At 37.7% G+C, this 25,763-nt stretch overlaps 1 protein-coding gene across 4 annotated transcripts in view; it reads right to left on the reverse strand.

The window, feature by feature from the left end:
- Positions 1–25,763, reverse strand: part of LOC106076442 (uncharacterized) — a 116,534-nt gene that overhangs the window by 51,791 nt on the left and 38,980 nt on the right. Inside the window, exon 1 of one of the 4 annotated variants that reach the window (XM_056032267.1) lies at positions 1,079–1,265. The exons of the other annotated variants lie outside the window; for them this stretch is intronic. Within the exon in view, the coding sequence (XP_055888242.1) occupies positions 1,079–1,096 (18 nt within the window). The 5' untranslated portion in view covers positions 1,097–1,265. Of the gene's footprint in view, positions 1–1,078; positions 1,266–25,763 lie in introns of those variants that run through there. 4 annotated transcript variants of the gene reach the window in all.

Below are 25,763 nucleotides of genomic sequence, written 5' to 3' on the forward strand. Positions count from 1 at the left end.
AACACCCTGAAGAAACGGACATCATGGAGCTGCTATAAGGGGTGACAAGGGCGCAAGCTGCCCTGGGCGGCCCTTTCCTTTCCACATAGCCTTTTCAACGTTTCCTACGCTTTTTCTCTGGCTGCATAGATATTGACATTATTACAACACTATTGAAGGTACAGCAATCATCTTTCCGTGAGTTATATTTATATAATGTTTTTTTGTGTTTGTAAACTGGTCTTACATTTTTCGGATATTTCTTTAGAGTTGAAGATAATTTACTTCCTGGTCCAAACCTTCCGCAGGACGATAGGATCGGAGCGGGCAGGGTTTTTTAACCCGGGACCATCGAGACAACCGAACTGCAGTCTAAAGCACATACCAGGAGACTAATTGTTATAGAAGGCCTGAACACTGACCTGCTACGTCACAGCGTGAGGGCAGTTTACACTAATACCTCGTTGCAACGTCAGAGGTCAGAGGTCACGACCTGTTCAGGCCTTCTGTAACGATCGATCTCGATACCGCACGACCAGGCAGTCATGACTAAGTGGCCAAACGTTTGGACTAACGAACAGAAGCCCTTGGGTTCGAGTCCGAGGAGGATCCATGTGAATTTCACCCAAAATTTCAGACCTGGGCTGATGTTCCACCCAGGGCGGCGTGACCTCAGCAGGAGGAAGTTAAGAAGCCTGATGGTTGGATCAGCTTCATATCTTTTAGTCACAGAACCTACTAAAACTAATTTCACACCCTGTACACCTCTCAAGAGTTTATTGTTTTTTTTTTTAGATAGAAACAAACTCATGAAGCTTTATATGACAAACACTATTCACAGAAGTCTAATGTTCAGATTATTTAGAAAACCAAAAGCGGTTTAGTGTAAAGCCAAACATGTAACTATTTGATAGCCACCATGATCCTCAGGGTGATAACACTATGGTAATGCTAGAGAACAATAGTAGGAAAAGAGTATCGACCCAGAAAGTCAGTAATTAGAATTAATATCAACTTAAAATTAGAACAGCTTAGCGAATGGGGCGTTAATTGACGTCCTACTATATATAAGTGTGCTCAGAAGCTAATTATCACTCACCGTCACTGAGATAGCCATATCACCAAGGTAACAGAACAAGCGGAGACACTGAACTCCTCACGGACGTCATCAACGCTTATTTCTAAGCACACAAGAGCTCCGAACGAAGGGAGAGAAGTCTCCTTTTTGAACACACGTTCAATACACAACAAACTTTGAAGAAAGGTACGCTCTCTCTCTCACTCTCACACACATCGCTCTCCTTCTTTCGTTCTCTCAACCCATCTCAGGATTGTTGTCTTTAGTCCTCTCTCTCTCCCGCCCCTCCTCCTCTCTCTCTCTCTCTCTCGTTCTTCTTTTCTCTTGCTTTTCTTAATTTATTCCGTTATTTCCGTTGTCTGTTTTATTTTTTTAAACTTTCAAAGAAAATGATTGCAAGGTGGACTACAGTAAGAAACAAGCGAAATAAATTTAAAAAAAAACGTAAATAAACAAATCTTATATGAGGGAAACAACTGTACATTTACAGCAATGTATCTAAATACTGTACGATTTATTTATCTTTTCTATATCAAACAAAATTAATTAACTGGTTAATTTTTTTCATTGATTCATATTTTGTTAGGGGACAATGAATAATTGCACAAAGTTTCAACTTGATCCGAGAATGAGAAATAGCGTGTTAAATGTTTGTACCAGACAGACAGACAGACAGACAGACAGACAGAGAATGGGTTGATATTAACTTCTCTAACTACCAGAGACGCTACAGAAGGATCCTAGGTATCACATTCAAAGACCGCATCACAAATGAAGAGATTAGAGACAGGGTTACTACAGCGATTGGACCCCAGGATGACCTGCTTAATATTGTAAAAAAGGGAAACCAAACTTCTATGGCCATATTACAAAGTCTTCGGGGCTCGCAAACACCTTCCTTCAAGGAACAGTACCAGGAAAAAGAAGAAGAGGCAGACAGAGAAAGCGATGGGAAGACAAAAAAAAAAAAGAATGGACGGGCCTGCCATTGAAAGAGGTTCTATCCAAGGTACAGAGAGCGAAATGGAGAAAGACGGTTGGCAGATCTTGCGTGGTGCCCCAAACGGTCCAACAGACTAAGAGATAGCTGAAGGTGAACTACGAGAACATTTGCAGAAGGATTCGGTGGGGCATTACATAAAAACATATGGTGGTGGTTGAGTGGTCAGTGGCTTGTCTTCCAAACCGAAGGGTCCCGAGTTCACTTCCATTTATCAGTGAACTTTTTTTTTTTGGGGGGGGGAGTAAAAATAGTTGGTCGTTGTGCTAGCCACATGACACCGTCGTTAACCGTCGGCCATAAAAAAAAAATTGAAATTAATATTATATGTCTCATGGCCCACAAGGTCTGACAGGGGAACATCCACTTGACCTCAACTTGAAAACATCATGCACAATATCAACATACACAAATACAGAAGAAAGTAAACATACAAAAACAAAACAAAACATTTTACACTTTTTTTTTAATGGATTAAAAACAAAGATTAATGTTCAACAACGTTGGACAAATCATTGTAGGTGGACCTTCAAATACAAATACAAAGATTTTATATTATCACTCAACTGGAGACACAGAAGAATAAAATATAATACATAAAACACTAAACCCTAATTTATAAGTAGAAAAAGTAATCGTAATGAAATACTCAGAAAGAGTGTTTTTTTTTTATTTCGGGATCTTTAGGGCGACTTTGAGTCCCCCCCCCCCCAGCTCTAAAGGGTACCTGACATTAGTTGAGGAAATGTAAAGGCGGTTGGTCATTGTACAGGTCACATGACACGGTTGACACCCTAGTTAGCCGTGGGCGACAGAAACAGATGACCATTACATCATCTGCCCTATAAACCGAATGGTCTCAAAGGGGAACTTTCTACATTATGAGAGGTAAATATAAAAGTATGAATACGCCTCTGCATATAACATCAGCTCTATTGTACTTTATGATCCGACATTAGGAATTGGCCAAGATATTTATAGTAGAATGGAAAGCAGGCTCAGATAAGAATAAAAATGCAAATTATCGTCTGCAATTTTCTCAAGTGGAGTTACGTCCCCTTCTCTCTGACCTATAAATCTCACGCTTGATGTACGTAGGAAACGATCAGTTATGAAAAAACAAAAAGGGGGGGGGGAAGGCTGTAGAGTCTCATTCAAAATCTTCCAAAAGTCGCGAGAGAGAGTGTATGCTTTACAAGTAACAAGGATCATTATACTTTTGTAAACTATTTCTACTCATTACTTTAACACTTTTTAAGCCTGCACATTCAAACATTTAAAAAATAAGCTCCAACAAAATGCAAGGCTCAGTGAACTAAAGGAATGAGAATGGATTACCTTTTTTTAAAAACTAAAATCCCGGACACCACGTTAAGCAGACGTCAAGATTAAAAATGGCGGGAAGAGAAATCTAGAGCCATTCATAAAAAGTATGCAATTCATCAAGTACATACCAGTGGCGTGCGACCTTTCTTCACCTAGTGGGTCATGCATACATGTCAGAGCGTCTATGTTATATGCGACAACACATGAAGGAAATGACGTAACGTGAAAGAGTCTCGCCTGCTCGCTCTGGTTTCTTCTACCAGGTGCGAAAAGAACAATGCCTTAATATTCTTGTTATAGACATACCATTTGGTAATCACTGCTCTTTACGCATTGCTATTCTACTAATGGACCTCATTCACTAATCGTAAACAAACAACATTTTAGCCACGTGATTCTCTATCTCTTCTATACAAATTACAATCTAATTTATAATACTCAAAGGCTATCACGTGACAGTTTTCTTTCGTTGTTTTATCAATATAATCACGTGACTAACTTTTTTGTTTACGATTTGTGAATGAGGTCCATTGTATACGCATCAGCGGAGGACTGGCCAGATGGGCTTTTGGGCAAGTGCCCGTAGGGTCGGCACTCAAATAAGCCGGTGGGCCAAAGTCGAATGGACGGCTAGGAAATGCAGTTAGACCCGTAATCACAACACGATAATATTCTCTTTGGAACGGGGAAGCAGTGTCCTGAGTGGCCCTCGCATTACATTTTTATATTTAATTATTCTAACACCTGTAGACTATTCTTTTGATGAAATTCAATTATTCATCATAACTAAGCGATGAATAAACAACAGATGGACTATATTTCACAAAGTCATAAAGATTCGTTTTGTAAGGACATGCTCGAATCATCGTAAAATTAATAAAATTGATTATGGCTGCGCTTGTACTAACGATTACATAGGGGCCTAGTATACCACTTTTTATATTTATTATTATTTGGTTTATTTAGATTATACTTTCACTTACAATAGCACTCAAGACAAACAGGTTATCGCATCCACGTCCAGACCATATAATACTATGGAGCAGTCAAGGTTATTGAGAAATTGTATATAGTTCAGGATCATTAACACTGTCCATTGTAATACAACCGCAGGCGTTCATCAATTATAAAGTCATAGTTTGTAATTAAGGTTAATATCGTTCAGAGATTGTTCAAACATGACGATCATTAGGTTGTCTATTGTCCTCTGTTGTAGACACGTGTACCTACACGATCGAAGTTCTTGATATTTGGATTCTTTCGAAAGGAACTGCCTTTAGTTTCTACGGAAGCTCAAAGAAATACAGTAAGTTATGTAACCCAGGCAAATGCCAGTTTAGTTTTCAATGGGTTAGGGGTCGTTCGTAAACGCCATCACGCAAAAAAGTGACCTTTTTTGACCCCACCCCCCTTGTCACAAAGTATCACAAATTCTCCGACACCCCCCCCCCTTTCTGCGTCACGTCACAAAAATAAAAAAAAAAGATTATTTATTTCAAATTATTTATTTCCTCATCCATTTTTTTCCCAAAGAGGTTTCATGTGCTCATCGATAGTATACACACGGGAAGTCCTTTATGCGATGTCACAGCTGATCTTTCGATCAATAAATTGAATTGAACTTTTTTCTCCATTTGATGTTGTTTTCAGGTTAGAGTTTTGAATTTTCAAAAAAAACACTTTGATGTCGTTATTTTCCCGGAAATTTAAGATTTTAGTATTTGTGAGAAGAACAACGTGAACTTCTCAGGTCGGCAGTGCCAACAGGATGGTTTCACTTGAACTCAAACAAGACTGAAATATCTAAAGACTGAAATATCTAAAGACTGAAATATCTAAAGACTGAAATATCTAAAGACTGAAATATCTAAAGACTGAAATATCTAAAGACTGAAATATCTAAAGACTGAAATATCTAAAGACTGAAATATCTAAAGACTGAAATATCTAAAGACTGAAATATCTAAAGACTGAAATATCTCTCTAGTTTCAATGCTTTTTATTTCAGAATAAAACTTCCTGAGATGTTCATGTTGAAATTAGTACCTAAAAATGTTTTTTTTTTTTTTTTTCGAAGATTTTTGAAGAGTAAAAATGTCTGAATTTTAAATTTGTGACGTCACAAAATCGCTAAACCCCCCCCCTCCCTTTTCCCCCTTGTCACAAAGTGTCACATTTTCTCAACCCCCACCCCGCGCCCTAGAGCGTGACGTCATTTACGAACGACCCCTTATAGAACTTCACATATTAGGAGAATGGGTACGAATAGATGCGCATAATTAATGAATAACATGCAATTTTTGGGCTGGATGGTAGTACCAGGGCCGATTATGACACCAAGTCCGCCCCTAAGGAAGCATCACGGTAGTGTTACACAATCAGCAATAACTGATTGGTTGCCCTCTATACATTTTTTTTTACACGCATAATGTCCGGGCACAACAATGTTGAATATTTTTTGTTAACATTTTGGTTTCAATTGTGAAATCAAAAAGTTTTTTAAAGGTTGATTTTCTACCCATGTATCCTGGTTCAAGTTTGATTGATGGGCGTATAGTCTTGTTGTCTTTCTTTCACTGTTTGGGTCTTTACGTTTTAGTTAACCCCCAAAAAAATGTCTATCATAATGCACATAATGCGCGTGTCAGAGCTTTAAAAATGTTTTGAAATATGGTCGCATTGATCGCTTCTCCATTTAACTGTATACACATGATATGGCATCTTTTTTTATGAAATGAATGCAAAGAAACCAAGCTTTAGTGGAAAGAAACCAAGCCTTAGTGCAACCAGCGACCTAACAACATGTGGGTAGTGGAGACCAATAGCCATTGCCACTTCGTTCAGACTTACAATTCTCTGACTGCAACACAATAATAGCCATTGCCACTTCGTTCAGACTTACAATTCTCTGACTGCAACACAATAATAGCCATTGCCACTTTGACTGCAACACAATAATAGCCATTGCCACTTCGTTCAGACTTTTAATTCTCTGACTGCAACACAATGTCTTAGAATTTTATTTTTTTTATTTAAAAAACATTACACTCTATTTTAGTTTAAAAAATTTGCATTAATTTTGAACTTCATGATTAATGAAGATTTCTGTATCTATTTGCCTTAAACAAATGAAACGATATGATAAAATATTATTATTATGCTTTAAAGACCAGCTTAGGCGCCAACTTGCCTTAGCTGACATAGAAGGGAGAACCTGGTTGCACGCGGCTTCAGAAGGAGACAGCTGGAGGTCACTCACAAAGGCCGCGGGTTACACATTTGAGATTAAAAAAAAAATCCGCTGCCGAAGACAGACGCAGACGGCGAAAAGAAAATCTTAATTTACCACCGGCGGACAATGATTATGCTTGCCCTGTGTGGCAAAATATGTAGGTCACAGATGGGTCTGAGTAGCCACGTGAAATACTACATTCCTCGTTAATCATCGGACTCGAAGACAAGCATTATTATGATAGCATAGTCGTGAGGTAGCGCTTCCGGCAGTTGTCTCAAAGGTGCCGAATCTAAAATTCCGTCTCTAAATTTTCAGACGTAAAATCTGATGACGCAATATCCAATTGCATGCGGACATAATTGCTTATGTGAAGAAATAATAGAATGTCTCTTTTACGAAATTAATATAATTGAATAGTTCAGAACTCATAACAAGAAAATTTTAAAAAAAGTACTTTTTAAAAATAAAGCTTTTATTAAGCGTAATTGTATCAATTAGTTGACATTAGTCTTGTAATTAAAATTTGTAATAGATCTAGATTAACAATAAAAAGGAAAGGGGGGGGGGAGCCTGAAATCAAGCTCATGGCTTAAGCCTTCTCAAGCCAACACGTTAACCGCTCTGCTGGTGGAGAGCTTATGAAAATGGAAGATTATTTAGTGATCTATTGTTTCTATAGTCTCGACCTATTGCTCAGGTTTGTATTCACTAAGACTCAGACGACGACCCATAAAGGGGACTAATTCACCACTTCAGTCAATTAGAATTACGCTTCCCTTGATCGAGATACCAAACAAAGTAATTTAGTATCAATAGTTAATTAACAAATTGTGTTGTTGTTTTTTTATTCTAGTGTTATTTGGTAAAATAAATGATTGTAAACAGACAGATAGAGTTGATACAAGCTTTGTAGCAGAACCCAAATTAAAAAATAATTTATTTCTAATTATCTCTCTTCATCAATCACTCTTCTGTGTAGAAACACGAAACTACTAGAAACTAAAGTGTAAAAAAAATATCTTGATTACACATTTTATTTATCTTGACGCGTATATGAGTGTCAGTGTGTCTAAAAGAGAGAGAGAGAGAGAGAGAGAGAGAGAGAGAGAGAAAGAGAAAGAGAGCGAGGAGATTGAGAGAGGGAGTAAGAGAGAGACGGAGAGATAGAGAGAGAAAAAGAGAGAGAATGTGTGTATACCCAAAAAAAAATATGTATGATACAGTCTATGGCAAACAAATTAGCTACATGTTAGCTTTAAAGTATCTAGATTGATCTCATTCAAAACGACAGTGGCCAACAGATTCTACTCATTCCTGTAGCTCTTGCTTAACCGCTTACCCACTTGGGGGCGCCACTTGACTTAGATATGTATAATTTATATGCTAACGTTAAATCCAATCTCATTATGCAGTTTGGGTAATACTGTGCCCAGAAATAATATTTGATTCGTTGCGCCAGAGGGCGCTGCCAGTAGCAGGACTTTTTTTTCAAAAGATTAAAATAGATACAGTAACGAATTAGTGGCATATCTATTATATCTACAATATGTATATAAAAAAACACACTTCACACTTTAATAATTGTTTTTTTTTAACTAATTCTTTACAGCACAGTGATGCCCCAGCATTAAAGGATAATGCTGCTAACTCGTCGTGCTGCTACCTCGTCGTGGGGGACACGACAATACGTTCACTGACATTTCGTTCACCGACAAATCGTTCACGACTTTTCGTTCACGCGACTATTCGTTCACCAGACATTTCGTTCACCCGACAATTCGTTCACGCGACTATTCGCTCACGGACTATTCGCTCACTATCTCGTCGTGATGCTACCTCGTCGTGATGCTACAACGTCGTGCTGCTACCTCGTCGTGCTGCTACCCTAGTCGTGCTGCTACCTCGACGTGCAGCTAACTCGTCGTGCTGCTACCTCCACGTGCTGCTAACTCGTCGTGCTGCTACCTCCACGTGCCGCTAACTCGTCGTGCTGCTACCTCCACGTGCTGCTACCCTCGTCGTGCTGGTACCTCGTCGTGCTGCTAACTCGACGTGCTGCTACCTCCACGTGCTGCTACCCTCGTCGTGCTGCTACCTCCACGTGCTGCTACCCTCGTCGTGCTGCTGCCCTCGTCGTGCTGCTACCTCGTCGTGCTGCTAACTCGACGTGCTGCTACCTCCACGTGCTGCTACCCTCGTCGTGCTGCTGCCCTCGTCGTGCTGCTACCTCGTCGTGCTGCTAACTCGACGTGCTGCTACCTCCACGTGCTGCTACCCTCGTCGTGCTGCTACCTCGTCGTGATGCTACCCTCGTCGTGCTGCTACCTCGTCGTGCTGCTAACTCGACGTGCTGCTACCTCCACGTGCTGCTACCCTCGTCGTGCTGCTACCTCATCGTGCTGATACCTCGTCGTGCTGCTACCTCGTCGTGCTGCTACCTCTTCGTGTTTAATGATCTTCTAATTGTCCTTACGATGGTCAGGAGTTCAAACCCCGCCCTCTTGCCTGCTATGTCGTTATAATCTTCCTCTCTATGGGACGTCCGAAATATATAAAACATTTTTTTTTACAAAGCTGTCTGTCTGTTTGTCTGTCTGTCTGGTACAAATTCATTACACGTTATTTCTAATACTTCCCATTCTCGTATCAAGTTTAAATTTTGAACAATTATTTATTGTACCTAACGAACCACGAATCAATTAAAAAAAAACATTAATCAATTAATTATGATTATTAATTATTGGCGATTAATTTTTGTTTTGATATTGAAAAAGGGAATTGGGTTATACATTATTGAATTGTATAGTTGTAAATGTGTAAATCTTCCCCTTAGATAAGCTTTCTTAAAAAAATGTTATTATGTTTTGCTTGTTTTGCAATTGTTTTTCTTTATGGAAACTTGTGGGGTTTTTTTCGGAGGGGATTCCTCTCCGTGTGAAAGTTCTGAGTTTAAATACTTAAAGAAAATAAAAACGGACGATGCCTGACATCCGTCGGGTCTACAAGTTTATGGAATTATTACTAGAGTCGTGCTGGCCACACACAGTTCTCGTGTTTGTTTGTTTGTAAAATGTTTGACGTGTTTCGGATGTTCCTTCAGAGTTGAAGATAGTTTACTTCCTAGTCCAAACCTCCCGCAGGACGACGGGGGATGGGAGCGGGCAGGGTTTGAACCCTCGACCGTCGATAAATCCGAACGACAGTCCAAGGCGCAAACCGCACGGCCAGGCAGCCATCCTTCTTGTTGGCAGAGAAACACGTGAAAAGCTCGATCAATATCTCAGTCTTTACTACGGGAACGTCCAGAACAGTGCGATATTGGGGGGGGGGGGGGGACAACTTCATCAAATTGCAGGGATTGTTAATCACAGTGTCTATAAAAACAAGGTCAAGGAGACCGTCCATATCCCTCTTGTATAACCTCTGACCTCTTGTTGCTAGTCGCCAAGGAAGCCACTCTGCCCACCGCGTTGTCACGGTGGCAGGTCACATCAATATTCATTGGGTCCTTGTTTACGGAAGATAACTCTACCCTTGCTGTGCTGTTTGATTGGCAGTGCTCGTCCCTTAAGATCTGTTTGACAGCTATGGGTGGCGGGACCGTTGAGGGAGAGGGGGGGGAGGAGGGGGCGAAAAAAAATGGAGGAAGAGGATGTTGCTAGTTTTGTCAAAGTTAGCCACTGACAACCTGTAGCTTACAACGAATGTAGATATCGACATTTGTTTATGAGTTTTTTTTCCCCAAGAAAAAAGATTACTTTTTTCAAAGACAAAGCTGACCGCTAATTACTGCCATTGATTAAAAAATGGCAGGGTTTAGCTCCCTTTCTGCCATATAAGACAAAATCAATTAATTAGTATTAATTGAGTAAATAGTTTGTTTATTTTTGGATTGATTCGTGTATTGTTATCGACTGTGAATAATTTTATAAAATTCATCTTGATCCGAGAATGGGAAGTGGGAGAAAAAAACGTGACAAAACGTAACAAGGGGACTAAATCCATATATACATCCACATCTCTCATTAAGTATCAGTTATTCCCCTTATTTCGATATCCAACAAAATAATAAATCACCAATAATCCTATAACTAGGGTCCCCGGTGGCTGAATGGTTAAGCGCTTGGCTTCCGAACTTGGGGGTCCTGAGTTCGAATCTCGAATATATAATAATTAACAATAAATATAAATTAACGTATTCTTTAATTAACCATTGGTAATTAATTATTGTGTTGGGTATCAAATGAGGAAAATTAATCCAACAGTATTGAGATATGTGGCTGTATATGTGCAGTTCTCCTCTCTATTAACTTTGCACACGCTTTTTTCCCACTTCCGATTCTTGGATTAAGTTGATATTGTGCTAACTACGAATACATGAAGCAATAAAAAATAAATAACCAATTCGATTATCAATTAGTGGTTATTAATTCACTTCGTTCCGTATAGAAAAAGGGAGCTAAAAGCTACAGTATTGATATGCCTTTTTTTTTTCCAAATAGTTTTTTATATTTAGCTTGTTTTTATTTGTAGACTGGACAACAGGCAGAGTTGAAATGATGAGTATTATTATTACATAATGTATAATGGCTAGAGCTTTTTTTAAAAACTGAAGTGAGGAGATATTTCTTTAATTAGTTTGTATGTAAAAGTAATGTCACTATCCCCCTACAGACCTTGTGATCTATAGAGCAGATGGTGTAAAGGTCATTTGTTTCTGTGGCCTACGGTTAACGAAGCTGTCATGTGGCCAGCACATCGACCAACCGCCTTTACTTTTCCCCAACTAATATCAGGCAATGGGTGGACTCAGAGGCGCCCCAAAGATCCCCGAAATTAATAATCCCAGTTTTCACCAGGATTCGAACAAGGGACCCCCCCCACCCCCAAAGAAACCAAGCGCTTTATCGCTCAGCCACCGCGCCTCCAGTTTGTATGTATGCGTGTCTATTTCAATGTCTTATGAGCAGAACCGAGTTTGAACTTGGTAGGGCTGTTTGACATCCCTTGTAATTAACATAAGGCAATCATTTCTATGTTTTTGTTTTTGTTTTTTGTTAACCCTTAAAACGCGTGTGGTAGTTTAGCCTCTAAACATCAGACTTGTGGTGGCACTCGTTGTAAAACAGCACAGCACTTTAAGGGTTAAACACACTCGGATCTATCCCGTTTCATCGTGGTCCTAGGCTAGAGATTGTGTATACATCTGGAATATTCATAAGAGAGACCGATGCAAGACACGAAAGAAGAAGAGAAACAAGCAAATATACTTAAAAAGAGCTTATATAAGGGAAAGAACTGTACATTTACAGCCGCATATCTCAATACTGTAAGATGTATTTCCCTTTTTTTAAAACTGTAAACAAAATTAATATATAACAACTACTTAAGAATTAATTTCATTTTTTTTCTCGATTGATTCATGTTTTGTTAGGACTAATTAATACAATAATTGAATAATTGTGCAAAGCTTCAACTTGATACAAGAATGGGAAGCGGGAAAAGTAACGTGTAGACAGACACTTTGTAACAGACACACAGACCGAATGAATTTCTATAATCTTTATAATAATAATTAAATTTATCACTTCGTTTCAGTTGCTCAAAGAATCGTAGCGATTAAGAGATCTTCACTAATACTGTTCGAAATAATGCAAATTTTAAAAACTAAAATAGAGTGTAATGTTTTTTAAAATAATAATTTTTTTTCCATAAAATATTTTGTTTGCTACAGCAGGTATATTGGTTATTTAAAAAAAAATTCTCTTTAATTCTTTATGATTTAATATTTGTGAAATGTGAGCACTTACAAATAAAAATTAAAAACCCACTAAAGAGGCTGGAGAGCCCCATAAAAAGAGGCCTAATGCCCAAGGATTCCTATGATTACGAAGTTAAATAGAATAGTGCAAATTCTGAGGTTTCCTAAAAAAAAAATTGTCATTAGATATAATTCATGATTAAAACCAACCCAATAAAAAAAATAATATGCTCCTATATCTGTGACTATGACGCTATAATTGATGAACACCGGCGGGTATATTACAATGAACAGTGCAAATGATCATGAACTATATACAACTTCTCAATCACCTTGACTGCTCAACAGTATTATATGGTCTGGACGTGGATGCGTTAACCTGTTAGTCTTGTTCTTTATTGTAAGAGAAAATATAATCTGAATAGACCACATTTAAAAAAAATGATAATATAAAAATAATAATATAAAAAAGTTAAAGTTTAGTTTCTTTGGAGTATCATACAAGTATTTTATGTTTGTCTCTGACAAGTTATATATCACACCAAAAAGTAGGTCAATATCTTATAGACTTATCTTTCGGGTGATATTTTATATAAACATGCAAATGCTCAGAATCTAAAGCATATCTTGAAAACGCTAATGAATCCAAACCTTCGGTGCCTTGTGGCTTCATCTGAAGCTCAGAAAGGCTTTGGGAGACAACTCCGAGTAAAAATCAGAAACTGGTGACCCTTAGGCAGATTGTGGCACACCGTGCTACAGCCTGGCAGATCCTGCGGCGCTACTGATCCCAAACTGTATCGGATATTCCGTTCCTTTAGTCACATCAGCTGCGCGGAGAGGGGAGAACTGCTGATTGGGCGACATCGTTCCGACCATAAACAATGCCCAGGCTTTCATCTCGCTTATTCAAAGCCCTAACCCAAAAAAAAAACTGGAGATGACTTTTCCAACTTTACTGGAGTGCCTCTCCGAAATAGGGCTCCACAGCCACATGAAAAAGTGTTCGAGATTAATCATGGTCGCTCTAAGACTAAAGGAGGTCAACTATATAGTTGGAATGTCCATTACTTCTTAACGTTAGGAATACTGTCGGGGACTTGTTTGAAGCTAATGGTAACAATTACAATTTTAATTAACTTAATTCAATCTTAACTTGCCTATTGTTTAATAAAAGTAGCCAAAGTTAACAAATAAAATGATTTATAATTTCAATTTATTATATCTGAATATGGGGATCTTGTTTATAATAGTAGCCTTGCATAATATCAAAATGGGACGCGGTGGCTGATTGGTTTAGAGCTTGGCTTCCGAACCTGTGGTCCTGGGTTCGAATCTCGGCGAAGATTAGGATTTTGAATTTTAATATTTTTAGGGAGCCCTGAGTCCACCCAACCCTAATGGGTACCTGACTTTCGTTGGGGAAAGTAAAAACTAAGAATAAGACTGCTGTATTGATCCTTACGGAAATTTGTTGTGATTACAAGGACTCTTTTCTCATATAAAGACAACACAACAGAAACATACACATAAATACAACAGACACAACATAAAGAGTTCATTCAGGGACTACACACAGGTATCTTGGTGCATTTCATGTTCCCTGTTCAATGAGTGGCGGTGATAGAGTCTGACCGAGTGAGGTACGAACGAGTTTTTGTACCGCTCCGTTCTTGTTTTGATTGACAGCAGTTGGTCGTTGTGCTGGCTGCATGGCACCCTGTTCGTTGACCGTTGGCGAAAGAAACAGATGACCTTAAAACCATCTTCCCGATAGATCGCAAGGGCCGAAAGGGGAATTTTACTTTATAATAACAAAAACTATTGATTTCAAGGTGGAGAATTATTCAGATTGATTTGAGGAAATTTAATTTTAGAATTTCTAATAGAAATGATTGTGAAATGCAGTGTTCAAAATACAACAAATAAATGTAAAACTGTAAAGGTATATTTAGGAAATGTTTGTTAATGAAGAGGAAAAGAAATGTACATGTGTTTATATAACGTCATTATTTGTTGTGAATGTTTTTGTGAAAAGTACTTGACAAGATGTGACGTAATAAAATGATGGCTTCGACGTCTACTTTAATCAACATGAAGTCTCTGATAATTCGTATGTTTAATTTGTCTGCAATAAAGTATTTCTATATGGTAACTGTTGCTATGTGATGCTATGTTGTGTGAGAGTTAATCCCCCTTAGCGAATTCGGAAGTGTGTGTTGCTGTTTGTTATCTAAGCAAATACTTACTCAAGCGACAACTAATATACCATCACAAAAGAGATACAAGACACCGATAGCAAAGACAAACAGACACAAACACTCTTTTGTTCCCCTGGCAATCAAATCATTAAATAAGTACAATCTGGTATAAACTTTGTCACATGTAAATTATGAGTGAGTCTGGTGTGAATGTACACTTTGGTTTCTTATAGTTATAATGTTTTTTGTTTGGTGTAATGCACAAATTGCAAGACAAATTTCCTTACGGATAATAATGATTATTATTATTATTATTATTATTATTATTATTATTAGTATTAGATACTAAGTCTTAGCGTTCGTATTATTTGTTAAGTAATAATGTTTCGTTGTCAGTGCTAGTTGGAAAGAATGTTTTTTTTATAGCAGATAGGAAGCAGACCTGAGTGTAAGAAAATAAATACTACAAGATGGTAAAGTATCCAGGCCCGTGTCTCTGCGAAACAGGTCTCACCTGGGGCAGGCCAGGCCGTGTCTACAAGCTGAGGGAAGTGGGTCGCTGTTCAAACAAAGTTAGGTAACTCTCAACAACACGGGTTCTCAGCCTGTGACTCGCGAACCCTTTGGGGGGTCGAATGACCATTTTCGAGGGGTCGCCCAAAGACAATCAGAAAATTGATATTTTTGGGGGGTGTTTTTTATCGGAAGTTTATATATATATATATATATATTGTATGTGTCTCTAACGTGTTGTAACAAGCATATGCATATATACATATACATTTATATTTCAAATACTATAGGATTGTAAAATTATTTAGATTATATTATTATTATTAAACAAACTATGAAACGATCGTCAAGTATTAATACAATAAAAAAGTGGGAATAACAAAGGTAGATCTAAGAACACTGACATATAGCCAGGGGATACGAATGACACTTTAAGTGAATGTACCATCATGGAACGTAGAAGTGATTTTAATTGGTAGTTACTTCTTTTTTTTATTAACTAATTGTTATTCGAAAATAATTGTTGCGGACCACAATTTCGTTGTTGCAGAATACTTTTTTCAACACCTGAAATTACTGTCCATCAACTGCGTCGTAACGCCACTGCGGGATGAAGCATTTCCATGGAGAAGATCTAATCACGTCGTGAAGAAAATTTACCACTAGCTAGGTCACATTTACCTGAACGAAAATAGCTTTATGGTTTGGGGTCGCCGCCTAGGGAAAAATTGTATTAGGGCTGGTGGAGCTAAAAAGGTTGAGAACCGCTGCTCAACAGGATGTTTGTCTTGGCGGGGGAACCCCACTGTATCGTCTGCAGGTCGTGTGATCGAGCTTGGATGATGTTAAGTTCTTTAACATTTAGACTACTGGCATGTGACTTTTGTTTTGTGGTATACAGTACAGTTGACTTTGCCTTTGTATTTTAAAATCAAAGTTGATTTTCACAATCAGTCTACTTTATATAAGATAAGATAATATAAGATAATTTTTATTGATCCAATCAAATGGAAATTCAGTTTGACTACAATTGACAACCTCAGCGTAACTACCGTACAATAACAATAAAGATGCAAATACGAACAACATTCACACACGAAACACATGCACACTCACAAGCAGCGCTTATAAGTTATAAATTATATTTTTTATATTATATTTTTTATATTATATTTTTTGTATTATATTATATTAAAATTTTATATTATATTTTACAATCAGTCAACGTTAGTGCCCCAAATAATTCATAACCTCCATCTTAACTCTTTCTCTCCTAACTGACGATGCCAGCGTTGATTCCACCAGAATGTGGTAAATAATTACGGAGAGAAAGAGTTAATTGCTTAATGTATAAGAACATAATGGCATTCGAGCGATACCAATCGTCACAGTAGGCCTAAACACAGACCTGTGACGTGACAGCTTGTGGTCAGTGAAGACCAATATCACGTTGTCACAGGTCTGTGATCAGGCCTACTATGACAACTGGTCTCGAATCGAGGGTAGCTAATAAAGTCAATAGTTAGGTATGTACCGTATTTAAAAAATAAAAATAAATAAGATTTGACCAATAAAGTTTGGCATGACTATTTCTTAGATCGTGACGGTAACCGTGGGATATCTTAGCCCGCGGCATATTCCAGACCTCAGCGTGTCACCGTGGTGGTGGTTGGGGGGGGGGAGGACGTCCTTTCGGGTAGTCAAAGTTGGAGAAAAGTTGCCGAAAGTTTTGTCAGGGGGAAAGGAACCGAACGGGGAAAGAGCAGCCCGCTCTGTCGGCAGATTCATCGCTCTGACCAGCTCACGCGCCACGTGCATGAAGCAGGGCCGGTTTTTGAGACGTCTCTTGCTCTCCCAGTTGTCGACCAGACTTCTGAGCGGGCATCCCTCCTCCAGCCGTCAGTATCTCTCGTGAGCTATCAGGACGGCTCGCTCTCTGCGCAAACTCAACGGCGGCACGTTGGCCATAATTTCGCAGGCGGCAATTGGCGTAGTGCGAAACGTGCCACATATGAGTCTGATGGCTTGATTCTGAACAGCGTCTAGTTTTGTTTGCGACGCCCAGACCTGAACAGGTAGACTGTAGTTCATATGAGACCGAACTGCGCCCATGTCCAGAGTGATCTCAGCACACCCGCCTTCGCTCCCCATTTCGTTCCAGCTAGCTTCTTGACGATGTTCAGCCTCTCGGAGGCATATTCCAGACCTCAGCGTGTCTCCGTGGGGAGGGAAACGTCCTTTCGGGTGGTCAAACTTGGAGAAACTTTTGATAACTTCCTCGTGAGCTCCTAAAGGGAAGTGTCCCTCATGGGATTCATTCAACGCTGTGATGGAGAACCTTTCAGGGATAGGTGGTGGTACAGCGTAGGAATAAGAAAAAAAATCCATCACGTGGGCTCGGCATAAATTACATTAAATTTTACATTTTAGAAGTCTTGGTTTTGTTCTACATTGTGGCTTTGTGGTTTCATAAACACGAACGACGCCCATGTATTATGTAATAATCAATTCATGCAAACACAAGTCACATGACACAATGTCAGAGCTCAGCAGACGACGCCCTGTAAGCCTTTGCTATAGCTTATATCATGCTGTATAATGCGACTAAAAGAACTGACATATAATACACACTGGACGAATTACTACACGCTATGCACAACAGACAAGACAATGATTAATTACCATGCTTATATCAAATCACTCTTGTTGTCTGTGTAGTTAAAAATCTTGTGCACGTTGTTTCTCCCACTCCACCGTTCTCGGATCAAGTTGAAACTTTTGCACAATTATTCATTGTCTATGACGACACACGAGTGAATTAAAAAACAAACAAAAAAAACAAGCAAAATATTAAAACAAGGTTACAAAGAGAGTTTGTGTGGAAACACAAACTCAAAATCGGCCCCCCGAAGTGGTCCACCCAGGCAGGTAACTAGGCAGATATACTTGACTAAAGTGTCGGTATAAGCAGAATTAGTCCCCTTTAGAGACCACTGCTTTAAAGTAGGTTTGAAAGTACAAGTATTCATCCTGACAATGCCTACAAGTGATGTCATAATTGAACACTAAGGCACCGAAAGCCATCCATACTTTCATAGAGTTTGGCAACTTTTTTTTTTGAGGGTCTTAAGTTTGTTTTAGGACTACTATACATACGTCAGGGTACCAGTAAGTACCCAAGGAACATTTATGCCAAGTTTTATCAAGATTGGTCAAATGGTTTTGATTTCTGTTACGGACATACATACATACATACATACATACATACATACATACATACATACATACATACATACATACTTACATACATACATACATACATAAATACATACGCCTTACTTTCTGCTTTATATTATAGATATAACTAATTGGTTAATTTTTTTTTTTCATAATTAATTCTTGTGTTGTCAGTGAAAAGAAATAATTGTGTAAAATTTCAGCTTGATCCGAGATTGGATGTCGGAGAAATAACGTGTACAAACTTTTTACCAGACAGACAGACAGACAGACAGATTAAGTTGATTTAAACTTTGTAAAAACGAGAAAAAAAATGCTGACTGTAACAAGTGAAATGTTATAATTCTGGCATGGTGTTACTTCATAACTGTGTATGTGTATAGTCATTAAATTGTATCCCTGTCAGATCTATGGAACAAAGGCGAATTTAAATGGGTATAAACCGTAGTACTTAAGTATGTAAGCTATTCAAGGAAAGTAACTCTTCAGTTCACAGTATAGAGTTTTATTAAAATGCAAAAAGTGTAGCATTTTTAATAAAAATAATAATGAACAAGGTTACAAAGACAGTTTGTGTGGAAACACAAACTTAAAAATCGGCCCCCGAAGTGTGTCACCCAGGCAGGTAAAAAGGCAGGTTTCAATATTTTCAGAAATAATATCAGAATGAAATTCTATCAAAGGCAAATGACAGAGAAGAATGGAGTAATAGAAAAAGAAGGTTGACAGATCTTGTGTGGTGCCCCAATGGTCAAGCAGACCAAGGAATAGTTGAAAGTGAAGGTGAAGTTAGATGTGAACCTGGCCTAACTGATGTTATATAATGATTATCTAATTCTAATTGATCTAATTGTTTTGTAAAGGGTCAATATCTTATTCAAAGCCTCAAGAAAAAAAATATTTTCGTTTAAAAGGATACGATATGCAGGTATGGACCGCAACCCCGCAGTTTACGTGATTATATGAAGGAACTACTTATTAAATGTTGTTTTAAATAATGTTCCGCTTATATGCATATTAAATACATTTTTTTTTTCTTTAAAGAAAGTAACAATTTTTTTTTTATAAATGTAGTAATTAGTATGACAGAACTTACTTAACTTTGCAATACATTTATAAAAAAAAACATTTAAAAAAATATAACCGTTTGCATAAATGTGTTAAATATATTGTAAATAGTAATCTCCCTTACTAAATACCTTCCCGTGTTTGTTACTATTAATAGTCAATAGTTGTAAAAATGAAAATGGTGTATTTTTATAAAAAAAAAAGCTGCTTGCATAGTTGATTTAAAAAATTAGATTTTTCGCTTTCAAAAGAGAAAAAAGTAGCCATTGTATCAGAACTTTGAAAGGTCTAAAATATCATGATGTCGGATTTTCAATATCCTTTCTAGTTTAAGAGATCTAAACGGGACGGACGAACGGACAGACAGACCACACAAAACTAATAGCGTTTATTCCCCTTTCGAAGGCCGCTAAAAATAAAAGTTGAAATATTTTATTTGATATAATTATGTTTGTTTATCAGATTTTTGTAATTTCTTTGTTTAATATGACGTTATATGTTCACTTGTTGAGAAACATGAATTAATATTATGAATTGACAGTTCCTTCTACTCATATTTTTGCTGTCTTACTTCTATTTTTGTATTTATAAATAAGCTTAAAAAAAGCTTAATTCTACATATAAAGAAATACAATTAAAGCTCTTCACTAACCTTAGTCAAAAATGATTTTAATCTACATGTATGAAGAACTAAAGATTTCTTCGATTTGAAACTAGAAGTATGTATGTCTTACTTTTATTTGTTGCGTATTATGGGATATAATAGGGAGAGCAAAATTGGAATTACGATTTTAAAACTTGTGGTGGCGCGGTGGCTGAGTGTCAAGGCGTTTGGCTTTCGAACCTATGGGTACCGGGTCGAATCCTGGTGAAGATTGGGATTTTAAACTCACGGATCCTTAAGGCTCCCCTGAGTCCACCCAGCTCTGATGGGTATCTGACAATCGTTGGGGAAAAGTAAAGGCGGTTGATTATTGTGCTGGCCACATGACACCCTGGTTAACCGTGGGCCAGAGATGCCAAACAGATCTCAAGGTCTGAAAGGGGAACTACTTTAAAACTCATGTCCTACAAAATGAATGTCAAGGAATGACTCTCTGAGATCCATGCTATTCAGATACCTTGATGTGCTAAAGAAATGTCCAAATTATTTTGTTTTGTCCCAAGGAGACGAAATAGAATATTTCCGGAAAGCAGAAAGTCTGAAGATAAACTTAAAAGATAATTTAATGCTATTTGGACACTATGGAGTCCTAAAGTTAAAGCGCAATTAAGGCTTGTCAAATAAACTTTAAACTGCTGAAGCAAAATATGAATAAATAATAAATCTCCTTGTCAAGAGGAAGAAAAATCTTTAATAGAATAAGTAAATTGAGAATTGACTTTAAAAGCGTAAACATTTGAGGCTGTAGAAGCAACTCGAACCAGTCTTTCACTACACACACAAGTAAGGAGAGCACACCAAAAGTTTTCAGTGGAAAACAACAACTCAAGATACAGAAAAATAGAAAAACAAGCATGTAGTAGCCTTATACAATACTAGTGGAAGACATGTCTCTATCGTAGGCTTTATTGTACACGCATGACAAAGAAGCTCCCAAAAACACAGTACACACACACACATGCTGACCTGGACACCAAGACATTCTGGCATATAATAACAGATAAGTTCACAACACACAACAAGAAACTTAAATACCAACAAAGCAATATATATAAAATGCTTTAAAAAAAATGAGGGAAAGTTTATCATAGGGGAAGAACTCCACATTTACGACTATATATATATATTTATCAATAATGTATAATTTATTTCCTTTCTTGACATCAAACAATATACTTGTCACGTACACTATGACCATATATGGTAACAGTTTTGAGTTGTTCGCCGACTTAGCTCGAAATAGCAGGGAAACATTAGACTGCAATGATTGGTTGGTCTGGGAGGAGTAAGTTGTTGATCACGTGATTACGAGCTGAAACCCGGGCGAAAATGAAAAATAGCTTCAGTCGGTTGTAAATATTTGTAGAGATAAGATCTAACTTGTATGTAGTTAAGAATATATATTTTATTCGTATCAAGACTCAGATATATTATTGAATAGATCAGTTATTCAAGTACATTTTAACTATTGTAACTATTTGTGTATAGTGTTTTCAAGTTATTAATTAAAGTAATTGTTTTTTAACGAAGAGAAGTTTCTTCATTGAATTTAGATCGTACTTAGATCATATTTGTCAAGTTGTAACTCCTAGACCTAGATGATCCTCTTATCAATTGGCAACATTCTATATGATCGTATCATCAACATAGATCTACTTCTATACGATCATCTTATTGAAAGATCATTTCAAGATCCTCGGCAATCACGATCATTGATGGTGCAATAAAGTTCAAGTCTGATCGTGACAGTAGCACCATCTTAGATTGTGACATCAACACCATTGATGATCGTGACAGATACTTAATTAGAAATAATCAACGGACTTGTTGGTTAACTTTAAAAATTTGATTCACGTTTTGTTAGGTGCAATAAATAATTGTGCAAAGTTTCAACTTGATGCGAGAATGGGAAGTGGGAGAAATAATGTCTTCAGTCTTTTTAACAAATAGACTGACAGTTTCATATAATCTTAGTAATTAACCAATTTTACTAAACTATAAATTTCATTGTTTCTCAATTACATTCCGCCAAACATCATGCGACGCTGTCACAATCTTACTAAGGGGTCGATTTTTTCCTTGATTTCCTTGCGATCTCTATAACTGACTCCTAAAATCCGTCTTAGCCATCTTTGTTGAGCCATATTTAGTGTTTTTCAATTTCTGCAGATGACTATTCACTGCACTTTATTAATGGAGCCCCGCCACTGGTAGAAATGTGTAACCTCTCTTGAATATGCTGTGGAATTAGGTGACTGTAGTTTGCTTTGATTTTATATCGAAAAGGGAAGTTTTATCGTCAAAATCATCTGTTGGGGGTTTTAAACTAAAAAATCTCTGGAGTTTGTTTTTTTTAAATCAAAACCCCATTTAGCTACGGTCATAGAATTTGGTAACTGTAGTTTGCTTTAGAATAATATTGCTGATAGAGGTTTTCCCCATCAAAATGCTCTGTAGGGGAATTTTAAACTCAAAACCATCTGGAGGGGTTTTAAACTTTTAAAAAAAAGCCATCTGTAGGAGAGGGGTATAAACTCAAAACCCCTCCATTGGCTTGCCTACGCTCAAATAATTTTAGTGAGTTATTTGCTTTTCTTATATTGAAGAGGTATTTTTTAGCATCAAACCCTCTCTGAAGAGGGGTTTAAACTCAAAACCCCTTTGGCTACGCTCATAGATTTTAGAATAATAATTTGCTTTTTTTTATATTGAAGAGATATTTTTTTTATCTTCAAACTCCACTGGAGGCGAGTTTAAACTCAAAACCCCTTTGACTACACTTATAGAATTTTCAGTGTATAATTTGCTTTGTTTTTAATATTAAAAAGGTATTTTTTACATTCAAACCCCTTAAAATCTCAAAATTAAAAGTACCAGTCTTCACCGATATTCGAACCCCGGGACTTCTCGGTTCGGAACCCAAGCGCTTTACCATTGAACTACGGAGCCGCTATAAAGACTGTCGGAAAATGTAAACTCCTTAGTTTCAATTATTTATGTCATGTTCCTACCGTATTAAACAGGCTGGTTACACACAGTACAAATACCTGACAAACAGCAGAATTGTGATACGAAGCCCCTGGGCGAGGCTATTGTTCAGTGTTTAGCCTGCCAGGCAATATATTGAGATCCTCTTTCGTGATCGAAGATGAGCACATTTCTCATTTCCTATGGACTCGAAGATGACTGTAAAGTCTAATCCTCGCTTTAAAAATCCGGCCGCATACGTGGCATGGGTGGGTTTGGTCAGTTGCAGATAGGCCTGCTTCTTCTCTCAGCTTTTTGTTGGTTCGGCGCTCTTTCGCCCTGGCAACTCTTCTTGCTTTAAATCTCGAGACTCCGAGACTCACAGCTTCACGCCATGAGGAGCGATCGAGAGAGAGAGTGCTTCCCAGCCATGAATGTCCCATATCACACTCCTTGAAGGAGCTCTTGAGGGTATCTTTATAGCGTTTATATTGACCCCCCCCTCCCCGGGAGAGCTTTCCTACGCACAGCTCCGGTACAGAAGTCGTTTGGGAAGGCGATTGTCTGGAATGTGGGCTACATACCCTCCCATCGAAATTGGGACCTGCCAAGCAATATATATATATAAACTGAATTACTGCTATATATAGCAGAAGTCCAGAGACACCTGTTGTATCCAATAAACAGATTCCCCATTTATTTTATCCTTGACAACCCCGTTTCAGCCTGACATCCCAGAGTCAAAATAACAACTCCAGTAGTTTCTGTCAAGACGAGATTAAAAATAGAGTCAAATCCGGTTAACTTGACCACCGGTTAATCGTACAATTCGCTTAATCGAACAGAATCCTTATAAATAACGGAAAAAAATCAACTTCGACTGATGGATTATATTGATCAAACGATTAATCGGATTCAGGATTCTTTTATCTGTATTAATTATGGAAATTAAGCAAATGCATAATTGTATAAGTTTTAAATTCAAGATTTGTTTCCTTTTTTAAAAATCGCTTGCTACTGTGTTTAGATTTACGAGTTGAAAAGATCTGAATTGATGACCAGTTAAAACTGTGACTTAGTAACACTGGTTAGCTATTCGACAACATGAATGCACAATTATTGAGATCAAATAGGTCAGACCTTTATTAAGATCAAATAGGTCAGACCTTTAATGAGATCAAATAGTTCAGACCTTTATTGAGACCAAATAGGTCAGACCTTTAATGAGATCAAATAGTTCAGACCTTTATTGAGATCAAATAGGTCAGACTTTTATTGAGATCAAATAGGTCAGACCTTTATTGAGATCAAATAGGTCAGACCTTTATTGAGATCAAATAGGTCAGACCTTTATTGAGACCAAATAGGTCAGACTTTTATTGAGATCAAATAGGTCAGACCTTTATTGAGATCAAATAGGTCAGACCTTTATTGAGATCAAATAGTTCAGACCTTTATTGAGACCAAATAGGTCAGACCTTTAATGAGATCAAATAGTTCAGACCTTTATTGAGACCAAATAGGTCAGACCTTTATTGAGATCAAATAGGTCAGACCTTTATTAAGATCAAATAGGTCAGACCTTTAATGAGATCAAATAGTTCAGACCTTTATTGAGACCAAATAGGTCAGACCTTTATTGAGATCAAATAGTTCAGACCTTTATTGAGACCAAATAGGTCAGACTTTTATTGAGATCAAATAGGTCAGACCTTTATTGAGATCAAATAGGTCAGACCTTTATTGAGATCAAATAGTTCAGACCTTTATTGAGACCAAATAGGTCAGACCTTTAATGAGATCAAATAGTTCAGACCTTTATTGAGACCAAATAGGTCAGACCTTTATTGAGACCAAATAGGTCAGACCTTTATTAAGATCAAATAGGTCAGACCTTTAATGAGATCAAATAGTTCAGACCTTTATTGAGACCAAATAGGTCAGACCTTTATTGAGATCAAATAGGTCAGACCTTTATTGAGATCAAATAGGTCAGACATCAAATAGGTCAGACCTTGCAGTGCGTTATATTCCCAAATACCAGATTCAGGTTTCTGCTGATTAGTTTTCCATGAAGCTTGTAGGGAAGTCAATCACTCTGTCGACCTGGGTCATGACACCATTTTTTTTGAACTATCAAAAGGAACTGGGCAACAATCACGTCAGAGGAAAAAAAATAGCGGATTGGAGGCGAGCATCAGTATGCTAGAAAAAAAATTCACACACATGTATTTCACTCACACACACTCACGTACAAACAATCCTGCTTCAACACATTCTTACACATTGAAATACATTTCCCACATCCACTGAGATACTGTGTAATACATACTTACATCAACACACATAGACACTAAAACTCTCACACACACTCAGAAAGAATTCACATATTCCTATCACACAAACTCTCACACATTTAATCCCACACATAACACAAGTCTCTCATAACTATATATACTCATACTATCTTCTTTCTCTGTCTCACGCTCCCTCTCTCTCTCTCTCTCTCTCACTCTTTCTCTTTCTTTCTCTCTCTTCCTCTGTCTCACGCTTTTCCTCTCTCTCTATCTTTCCCTCTCTCTATCTTTCACTCTCTCTCTCTCTCCCTCCCTCTTTCCCTCTCCCTCTCTCTCTCCCTCTCTCTCCCTCCTTCCCTCTCTCTCTCTCTCCCGCCCTCTCCCTCTTTCCCTTTTCCCTCTCTCTCTACCTCTCTCTCTCCCTCTCCCTCTGTCCC

The sequence above is a fragment of the Biomphalaria glabrata genome, chromosome 6, assembly GCF_947242115.1.
Source record: "Biomphalaria glabrata chromosome 6, xgBioGlab47.1, whole genome shotgun sequence".
NCBI lineage: Eukaryota > Metazoa > Mollusca > Gastropoda > Planorbidae > Biomphalaria > Biomphalaria glabrata.